Source organism: Pygocentrus nattereri, chromosome 19, assembly GCF_015220715.1.
Source record: "Pygocentrus nattereri isolate fPygNat1 chromosome 19, fPygNat1.pri, whole genome shotgun sequence".
Taxonomy (NCBI): domain Eukaryota; kingdom Metazoa; phylum Chordata; class Actinopteri; order Characiformes; family Serrasalmidae; genus Pygocentrus; species Pygocentrus nattereri.
The window spans coordinates 36,223,125-36,234,026 of NC_051229.1; the positions used below are offsets into that span (position 1 = coordinate 36,223,125).

Genomic DNA, 10,902 nt, shown 5'->3' on the forward strand with positions numbered 1-10,902 from the left:
TGAAAAACGACAAAAACGGAGATACAGGGTTGTTTTCCAACAGCAGCGATATGTAACTATTCATCTATCAAAAAATATTTAGAAAAAGAAAAATCAATCTTTTTGGTGAACCCTCTCTCTCTCTCTCTCTCTCTCTCTCTCTCTCTCTCTCTCTCTCTCTCTCTATATATATATATATATATATATATATATATATATATATAAATATATAATTGATTTACTACACAACATGAATACATTTTAATCTGCATGATGATTGACATTTAAATATGTTTGGACATGGTTTAAAGCAGTTTCTTGACAAGGAATAGGGCACTCTAGAGCAGCTGCACAAGATCCTGAGGTCACCATGCCCCAGCATTGGGCTGTGGAGCAGTGGAACCATGTTCTCTGGAGAGATGGAGCTCCATCCAGTATCTTTGGGATGAGTTTGAGTGATCCAGAACTGACCATCCAACATCAGTACAACCCCACTAATGCGCAATCAAACCCTCACAGCAATGTTTTTGTGTAAAGCCTAGAAAAACAATTAATCTTTGCTATCAACTTCGAACAGATATAATGTTCAGCAATTCAGTTGCGCTTTATTTATATATTTATTTTTTAAAAAGTCAAATGAAAAGCAGAAAAATACGTTTTTTACTTAAATTAGAATAAATATCACATAAAAAAAAAACTGAATGACAGACTGCCTGTGACATCCTGATGTCTCATCCAAGCCAGACAGAGCTTAATGAAAGGGGAAACACCGACATCACTTTATTCAACATAATAAGGAACGAGCAACAGCTGGTCAAAAAATGACATAATGAGCTGTCAATTATCGTCTTTTTCCTTTGCAGTTTCAGTCTGACAGTGTGATACAATGCATTATCGTGTACAGGTTCACTACAAGTGCTCTAGATCTCTATTTAGATGAATCATGCAACTGGTCAGCGCTCCAGACATACTCAGGCCACCTACAATGTGCTGAGTAATTTATCACAATAACAATAACACGGCATCAAATCATCCACCTCTGCCAAAAGCGTTCTGCTGGTACCGCTGTCTATTCCTTCAATAGTGAATGTGTTTACATGCACATTACATGATATTTATTTCTGCAGTTATCTGATTACTCAAACGGTCACGTAAACACCATATAAACAATAAAGAAATCTGATAAAGAGGCTGGACTTTAGCTCAGTAATCAGATTTCTCAGCGCATGTCAACTCTTACTCTGATTTCTTTCGGATTTCTTAGTCTGCGAATGTGTGAGATTCAGCAAAAGAATATTGGAGTTACGCTGAAACCAAACACAAAGTATTTAAATATTCAAACGTTCATATTTTCAGGTAAAGTGGCACGGTGTTTTTAAAAAGCCGCAGCATGAAGTTTGGGTTTTACGTCACATTTACGTCACGTCTTCTTCTGTGAGCTTATTGGCTGCTTGCAAAGCAGAAATCAGATTACTGTCTGAATAATGCAGACACAGAGTTTCACGTTATCGGACTACTCAAGCACATGTAAACGTGTTGATCAGATATCTGACAGAACCTGCTTTTCTGCAGTTATCAGATTATTGTGTGCATGTAAACAAACTCAATGTTCAGTGAACCAGCAACGCTGAATCAAACAAGAACTAACACAATCTGTACAGTTCATACTAGACAATTACAATGAATCTGCAGCCCAACAGGTTGTATAGAGGCAAAACTTTTTAAAACCTGCAGCCCAGATAACTCCTAAAAAGAGAAGAGAAAACAATGACGCAGCGAAGACGAAGCTTCGGAGGCTTGTTATTTGGATAAGACCAAAGTAACATGAGATGAGCAGAAGTGAAAGGGGAAACTCCATGAAGCGATAACAGCACTTCTGCACAAAAAACCCAAGAGGATTTCATCTTGTCAGCGCATTAACGAAACATGGCTTCAGGTTTCAAAAAAAAGGCACACCGACCGGGATATGGGAGTGTAACTCAAGACCCCAGTGTCAGAGGTTGAGTGAAGTGATGCCAAATGTGGCCAAAAGCTTCTCAAATGATACTAACTCTCTAACAAGAGCACACGGCATACATCTAACCGACACACAATAAGCAGCAGGGGAGCAGAAATGCAGGGCTAGTCCATTCAAATGCATTCGTTTTGAAATGTTATAAGCAAATCATAATTGATTATCACAATATTCAATCAAAATCCTCTTAAAAGGCCATTTTCACATGTAAAAATCCCAAAGTAAAATTGCTATACTGTCTATATCCCAGCACTGTATACGCACTTCCTCCAGCTGTATGTGTGTACTCAATATATTTTTATTTTAAAAAATCACTTTGGAAACTCGAAAAAATGAACTACACCCTTAAAGGATCTATAGGTAATTACTACAAAGCATGGGGACCCTTCTTAACACATCTAGATGATGTGGAGCTCTTGGATCATCAAGATTCCAATTAGTTACATTCAAAAAGTGACTCCCTCCAATTTTGTCTTGGGCCGTTGCCTCCTGCCTCCTTTTGTGTCTCTGTTTGTATGATTAAGATGCTATCAACCACTGATTTGTGGTGTTCAAATATTTCACTTTTAATGTAACTGTTTTTTGTCTTTTTTTTTTTTTTTTTTTTTTCCCATTATTTTATTTTTTTTTGTTTTATTATTTGTTTCTTTGTCTGTGTAGGTGTGCAAGTGTATGTTTTTGATGCATATCTTAAACCAACAAATAAAACAATGATAAAAAAAAAAAAAAAAAAAAAAATCACTTTGGATGATATTAAGATAATTGACACTTCATGATGCACTGAATCGCTTCCTAAAGTATCACAACCACAAAAAGTCACATTTATCCTAAAATACATTCCCTTATTTAAAAAATTCCCTTATTAATATAAACATTTAGCATTGCACAAAGATATGGAAATCATAATATCAGCAGATATCTGATGATGTATTCATTGCACTTGTCACGCAACCCTCAGGCTCTGACACTCACTTGGACTCCATCTCCCAGACTCCTCTGGGGGATCTGACCTGCCTTCACACTCCAATCACTGGTTTCACACTATTGAATACTAATTTGGGTCACCTGTGATTTAGGTCATGTGATATCCTTAGTATAATTTATAAGCCTGGGCTTTATTATTCGTTATTTGACCTACTGAGCATTTCCATTGTATATCTGCCTTCTTGTTTATGACCTGTTTGTTTTATTCCGATTACGTCTTTTGCTTTTCCCTTTGGATTTTCTGCCTTTGGTTATCTCTGTGTTCTGACCTTTTGGACCGCTTTCTGGACTTTGCTTATAGTTATGTTTGTTTTCTGGCTTTGACCCATGCCTTCGTTGTGACTACGAGCTTGGATTATGTCCCAATTAGTCTTTCTTGTTCATTTTTACCGCGAGCATCTCATTTCATCTGTGTCGTTACGGCACTCCAGAAGAAGAGAATGTTTAGGCGATGCTGAGATACTGTAAGAAATGATCTGCACTTTAATCATTTTAGTGCATCTGCAGAAACAAACAGGGTTTTTTCTGTAATGCTGATTCACATTTTATAAATGCTTATGAGCCATAAGACAAATATGGGATATCTGCATCAGCCCAATTTTTTGCATCCAAATAAATAACTTTCAAGTATACATACACAAATCTTCTTCTTCTTTCGGCTGCTCCCTTTAGGGGTCACCACAGCGGATCATCTGCCTCCATCTTGCCCTATCCACTGCCTGCTCTACTTTCACACCAACCATCTCCATGTCCACCTTCACTACATCCATAAACCTTCTCGGAGGTCTACCTCTTCTCCTTCTACCCGGCAGCTCCATCTCCAACATTCTTTGCCCAATATATCCACTATTCCTCCTCAACACATGTCCAAACCATCTCAACCTGGCCTTTCTGGCTTTATCTCCAAACTGCTCCACCTTCACTGTTCCTCTGATCTGCTCATTTCTAATCTTGTCCAGCCTCGTCACTCCCAACGAAAATCTCAGCATCTTCATCTCCGCCACCTCCAGCTCAGCCTCCTGTCTTTTAGACAGAGCCACAGTCTCCAAACCGTCCATCATAGCAGGACGCACTGCTGTCTTGTAAACCTTCCCTTTCACTCTTGCTGCTATCCTTCTGTCACACATCAGCCCTGACACATACACAAATATAAAAAAAAAAATAAATAAAAATGTTAAAATTATATATGCACATCAGTGTCACTGCTGGACTGAGAACAGTCCACCAACCAAAAAAATCCAGCCAACAGCGTCCTGTGGGCAGCGTCCTGTGACCACTGATGAAGACAGATGATGACTAACACAAACTATGCAGCAGCAGATGAGCTTCCGTCTGAGTTTACATCTACAAGGTGGACTGACAAGGTAGGAGTGTCTAATAGAGTGGACACTCCAGAAGCACTGCTGTCTCTGATCCACTCCCACCAGCGCAACACACACTAACACACCACGATGTCACTGTCACTGCAGTGCTGAGAATGACCCACCACCCAAATAGTGCCTGCTCTGTGAGGATGTGACCACTTAAGAACAGGGTAAAAAGGGTCTAACAAAGTATGCAGAGAAACAGTTGGACTACACTCTATATATAACCCCTACCATCATTTTTTCAATAAACGGCACAGGGATCCACTACTGCATGAATCACTTCACCAAAATGGTTCAGTGTCAAGGCTACGGGGAAGTCCTTGACTGACTACGCAGGTTATATCAGGCACTGAACACTTACCGATCATGAGAGCAGATCCTAGAGTGAAGTAGCCCGTTTGGCCCAGCACAGTCTTCATGTGATCGTACACCGAGCCCATAATGTTCATATTGACTGTACTGCCCTGGGAGACGGAGAGAAATCATCTGAAATCACTCTTAAACTGATAAAAGTGACGGAAATCTACTGGGGATCATTTAACATGGTTTACTGTCAACCCTAACCAGCAGCGTTAGGATTCAACAGTTTAGCAGTGTTATATAGGACCACAACAGGGAATAAGAAGGGATTCATTTATTTCAGGTTTAGGTTCAATTTTAAATATTTGAACCTAATTAAATAACAATAAATTTCTATATTTATGCCTTAAACACCATTATTCATCCAACAAAGAATTGTGAAACTGAATTAAATACAGTCCATACAGTCAGTGTAAACAGCCCAATTTAAATTTAGTGTATTTGTAAAATCACAACAAATATAGACATATCCACCTGTTAGGTCTACTGCAATTGAGCCCCACCCATTCATAATAAAGTTATAAGGAGTGTTTTAGCCCAGACTGCTTTTCAAATGAGGCACATTACAGGACAAGCAATCAAAACAGAGCTTATTTACATATATCAGTTTTAAAAGCACAGCAACAAAATCAGCCTTTTTAATTCTTTAAAAAAAGGGAAAAATTTATATTTATATATATATATACACACATACACACACACACACAGCTCAAAAAAACACAGGGAACACTTAAGCAACACAATATAACTCCAAGTAAATCAAACTTCTGTGAAATCAAACTGTCCACTTAGGAAGCAACACTGACAATCAATCAGTTTCACAGCTGTTGTGCAAATGGAACAGACAACAGGTGGAAATTATTGGCGATTAGCAAGACACACTCAATAAAGAAGTGGTTGTGCAGGTGGGACCACAGACCACTTCTCAGTACCTTTCTGCTTTCTGGCTGATGTTTTGGTCACTTCCTTCAGCATGAGCTGTTTGGCAGTGGGTCAGTAATGGTGTAGGGTGGCATTTCTTTAGAGGTCCGCACAGCCCACCATGTGCTCGCCAGAGGTAGCCTGACTGCCATTAGGTACCTAGATGAGATCCTCAGACCCCTTGTGAGACTATATGCTGGTGCGGTTGGCCCTGGGTTCCTCCTAATGCAGGACAATGCTAGACCTCATGTGGCTGGAGTGTGTCAGCAGTTCCTGCAAGATGAAGGCATTGAAGCTATGGACCGGCCCGCCCGTTCCCCAGACCTGAATCCGATTGAGCACATCTGGGACATGATGTCTCGCTCCATCCACCAACGCCACGTTGCACCACAGACTGTCCAGGAGCTGGTGGATGCTTTAGTCCAGGTCTGGGAGGAGATCCCTCAGGAGACCATCCACCACCTCATCAGGAGCTGCCCAGGCGTTGTAGGGAGGTCATACAGGCACGTGGAGGCCACACACAACACTGAGCCTCATTTTGACTTGTTTTAAAGACATCACATCAAAGTTGGATCAGCCTGTCGTGTGTTTTTCCACTTTAATTTTGTGTGTGACTCCAAATCCAGGCCTCCATTGGTTAATAAATTTGATTTCCATTGATGATCTTTGTGAGATTTTGTTGTCAGCACATTCAACTTTGTACAGAACAAAGTATTCAATGAGAATATTTCATTCATTCAGATCTAGGATGTGTTATTTGAGTGTTGCCTTCATTTTTTTGAGCAGTGTACATATATTTAAAATTAAAGTGGAAAAACAACCCTACACCATAATCCCACCTCCACCAAACTTTACACTTGGCACAATGCAGTCAGAGAAGTACCGTCTCCTGGCAACTGCTAAACCCAGACTCATCCATCGGATTGCCAGACAGAGAAGCGTGATTGGTCACTCCAGAGAACATGTCTCCACTGCTCTAGAGTCCAGTGGCGGCGCTTTACACCACTGCATTCGTCACTTTGCATTGCACTTGGTGATGTAAGGCTTGGATGCAGCTGCTTGGCCATGGAAACCCATTCCATGAAGCTCTCTACGCTGTTCTTGAGCTGATCTGAAGGCCACATGAAGTTTAGAGGTCTGTAGCGATTGACTCTGCAGAAAGTCGGGGACCTCTGCGCACTATGCGACTCAGCAGTCTACAGGCCTAGGTGCTTGGTTTTATACACCTGTGGCCATGGATGGGTGAGTGAATACTTTTGGCAATATAGTGGATGATTTTGTTACATAAACCCTTAAATACTTTGTAAATGGACCTAAAAAGTTCTGCAATTTTTTTCTAATAATTTCTGGTGATGTCTTACCACTCTAGCCATGCTGAGCTGCAGGCCAAACACCAGGTTGAGCTCCTTCCCTTTGAACCAGTTCACTGCGTATGTGTTCTGTGCCACGGCCAAAGACTCCCCTCCAATGCTGCAGAGCCGGAAACAGAAAAGAAAGGCATACCAAGTCATTTAATCATGAGTAGTGGGTAAATCTGATCTAAATAAAAGTGAAACTTACCCAAAAACAAAGCGGCCAAACTCCATCAACCAGAAATGATCAACCAAAGCACCTAATGCAAATATCACCTGCAAAAAACAGATTTATATTATAGATTTGCACAATCAGGACACTGCTCAGAAATCTTTATGGGAAATTCTTTGCTAGTTTTTTGGGCCTGATTTAATGATACAATGGCACATAACTGAGTAGTCAAGTGTCCAATTACTTCTGGTCCCATTAAATAGATTGAGTATATAGGAAAAAGTGCTGTGATTCCAATATAGTTATGCTTCCATTGGCTGAACTATCTTGTTAGGTGTAACATTTCTAATCTATTTTTGAGTTTTAATGTACGATCCTCCTTTTATGATTTCTTAGTGTGGTCACAGTATTTGTATCAATATCTAAAAGATCATCATGGCATGAATATATAAATATGAATAAGACTGTGTCTCTGATGTTCTTCATAAGAAATGTCTGGATACTTTTTGACATGTAGTGTATTAGAATTAAAATTGTATACGTTCTAAAGAATTTAACAGAATATATTATCGTATATTGCAATACTGATTAGTATCAGAATTTACAGGAGCATCGCTAAACATCAAAAGCTCAGCATATGACATAACCCAAAAAAAAAAAAATACACTATCACATTACAAATTATCACTAGGCCTGTCATAATTATGAAAACTGCATGATTATTGGAAAATGCTCCCAACTAATAACACATACAGCTCAGGCTCAAATAAACAAACATTACTCACTGGTGCCCCCTAAAGGAGCTACACTGTTATCAATAAAAGTTCTCTGCAGGTGCATTTTTTGATACAAACAGTGTAAATGTTCCCTCAAAAGTACAGCAGTTGTTTTAAGGTCTGACTGTGAACCTTCAATCAGTTTTTCCAGGTGAAAAGTTTGTATTTGTTCGTATTTCATAACTGAATGTTTTAAAACAGAACAATAGAATAAAAGCCTGGAGGCGAGGCGGGGCGTGTGGAGTCAGTACAGCTTAGAAAATATCATTTCAGTGGATTATGATACAGTTATGTTCCCTGACTAAAGCTACTGAGATGTAGCCTTGATGGTACCACCCCAGTGACAAGAGGGGTCCTGCCCCAGTGACAGTTACTACCTATATTTCTGAGAGTGTACATGTCAGAAGTTAGAACTTCTGATATTTTTGTGAGAAAATCCATTCGCGCAATGTTTGTTGTGACATAAACATGAGACTGTAAAAGCTAACGACTGTGGAAAGAAACTGTGGCCAGCTTAAATAATTGCAATTAGGCAAATATGTCATTAATATAGGCCTAACCCTGTACCGGATGTTCTCCTACCTGTCCAACACACACAAACAGTGCAAAGATCACTGTTCCCAACCTAGAAAGAGAGAGAGGGTCATATTACACCTACTGCTGAAAAATAACTTACACAAAGTAGAGGAATTAACAAAGCTTTTAAAATGACTTTATAAATGCAAACTAGAGCTTCAGTAAGGTGGTTGGTGCTATATTCCTTAGGCCTATGCTAAATTTGTTGACAATGCATCTGTTTGTGCATGACAGTGTATTAACTAGTCTAGTGTAATGCAGTAAATAAAGCTACCAAGACATAAAATGTCATTTTGCAATGAATTTATATAAAAAAAATGAATGAAGAAATAAAATTCTAATAGCATTAACTCCTGAAGTCGACTCACCTGATGCCAAAAACTCTGTCCAATAGAAAGCCTCCCAGGAAACAGAGGAATACATTGGGCCATGAGTACCAGGCATAGAGCTGCATGAACTTGGAAGTGTTTAACTGCATATCCTGAGAGAGAGAGAGAGAGAGAGAGAGAGAGAGAGAGAGAGAGAGAGAGAGAGAGAGAGAGTCAGACCTAAAAACCCATTTGAAATTGTAAGGAAATTTTGCATATCACCTTCTATTGTCTATTGACTGTTTTAGAATATATAGTTTTACAGTCCTTTTTCTTTACATTTAAGATTTTTGATACTTTTTTTTTCCCCTTAAATCTGCACTTTATATATTTTAGCCTTATGTTTAAATTATTTTGTATGTAGGAAGTGCCGTTGGATTGCTGCTCAATTTCATTGTACACTGTGCAATGACAATAAACGCATCTTATGTTATCTTATTTTGTCATATGTTAATAACAAAAAATCCTGCATATGCAACATTTTGCATGGAGAAACAAATGCACCCCCAAAATAATGTAATAAGTGTAATAAATATTACATATGGCCATTTTAAATTGCTTTAACTGGTATCAACTTAACATATTCACACTAAGCTTAATTGTAATTCATTGTATTTTGCAAAGGGATCCCACTGGTATACACACTGATCAGGCATAATATTCATAATATCTGTGTTGTAGTCATGGTGACCCCTGGTTCCTATCACCACCACTGTAAAGACATTGAGTCTCTACAAATCAACAATTTCACACCAAATCACTCTGAATGACTCCGTCTACATCTCAAATATTGAATTACACAGAAATTTGGAAAAATTGGTGAATTAGCCCTTTACTATAAAGACTGTAATTTACTGATTCAGATCAACATTAGAGAACAATTAAAAATATGTAAAATAAATCAATTGTTTGCCTCATTTCTGGAATGTGCTTTTATGTCTGGCTCTAATGAGGCTCAAAAAAACAACAATATTTAATTCAAACATTTTTTAAAAAGCAGCAGATTAAATCTGCAGCCCATTCGTTCGCAATAAAGTAAAAAATATACCAAGCCATAATCCTTCAGAATAAGACCCTTATATACGTTATTCTAGACAGTGCACATAGGCACTTTAAGCTTATTGGACTACATATATTTCATAAATATACTTACATTCATATTAGCTGATTAATTACTTTGGCTGTACATGCTGTTTTTTGTACTTCAGTACTTGATTGTTAAAGGACTTATCCTGCATTACTAATAAAGCGTGGTTGTGTACTGTCTATGTAATATATATTAATAGCATGTATATTTTTCTATATTTATTTTATTTTAACTCACTTTATGTTGAGTACACTTTATGTCCTTGTACACCTGGTACTCTCTTTGAAAGATGCTTCTTTGAGGGTTCCTTAGTTAAGGCAATGGTTCTAAAAAGAACCCCATTTAACGCCAAATTGGTTCTTTGCATGGTGAATGGTTCTTTACATTGAGATTTTTGGTGCTACATAGAAAACACATTCTCCATCAGACTGAAAAGCAATTACACCATGCAAAGTACCACTTAAGCATGCAAATGGTCCTATTTGGAACTCATGGTTCTACACAGAGCCACTGCCTTTACTAAGGAACCCTTGAAGAACCATCGGTATAAAACTGTACTAGAGATTCTGATTTTGACTATAATAAAACCAACTGACCTGGTACAGCAAACATAAATATATATTTACAAAATAAAAAAAACGGCAGCAGATTAAATTCGCAGTCCATTTCTACATAATAAAAGTCCTCTGACCTGGATGATTTGCTTCTGAAGAGCAGCTGGATTGTCGTAGCAGAAGTAGCTGCCTGAAAATACAAAGCGGACAAAAGAATATTTCATTTTTACTGACTTGAGGGCTTTAAAATACAACTTCCAAGTACATCAACTGCAGCGACTTAAGTTGCATAGCTAAAGTTAGCTCCTGTTCCCAGCTTCTTTTTCGAATTTTCCCGTTCCACCTTAAATGGTGCTGCGGCGACCATTCGAAAGACAAGCTGTATCTTCTTC

The 10,902-nt window shown here is 38.5% G+C and overlaps 1 protein-coding gene across 3 annotated transcripts in view; it reads right to left on the reverse strand.

The window, feature by feature from the left end:
• The window catches only part of mfsd1 (major facilitator superfamily domain containing 1), a 33,535-nt gene that overhangs the window by 22,286 nt on the left and 347 nt on the right, over window positions 1-10,902 (reverse strand). For all 3 annotated transcript variants that reach the window (XR_001857603.2, XR_001857604.2, XM_017691846.2), the window contains exons 2-7: window positions 10,648-10,700; window positions 8,870-8,982; window positions 8,508-8,550; window positions 7,186-7,253; window positions 6,987-7,095; window positions 4,706-4,808 (exon numbers count right to left, since the gene is read on the reverse strand). Coding sequence is in view for 1 of the 3 variants with exons in the window: in XM_017691846.2 (XP_017547335.1) it covers window positions 4,706-4,808; window positions 6,987-7,095; window positions 7,186-7,253; window positions 8,508-8,550; window positions 8,870-8,982; window positions 10,648-10,700 (489 nt within the window). In the remaining 2 variants the exon portion in view is untranslated. The remainder of the gene's footprint in view (window positions 1-4,705; window positions 4,809-6,986; window positions 7,096-7,185; window positions 7,254-8,507; window positions 8,551-8,869; window positions 8,983-10,647; window positions 10,701-10,902) is intronic.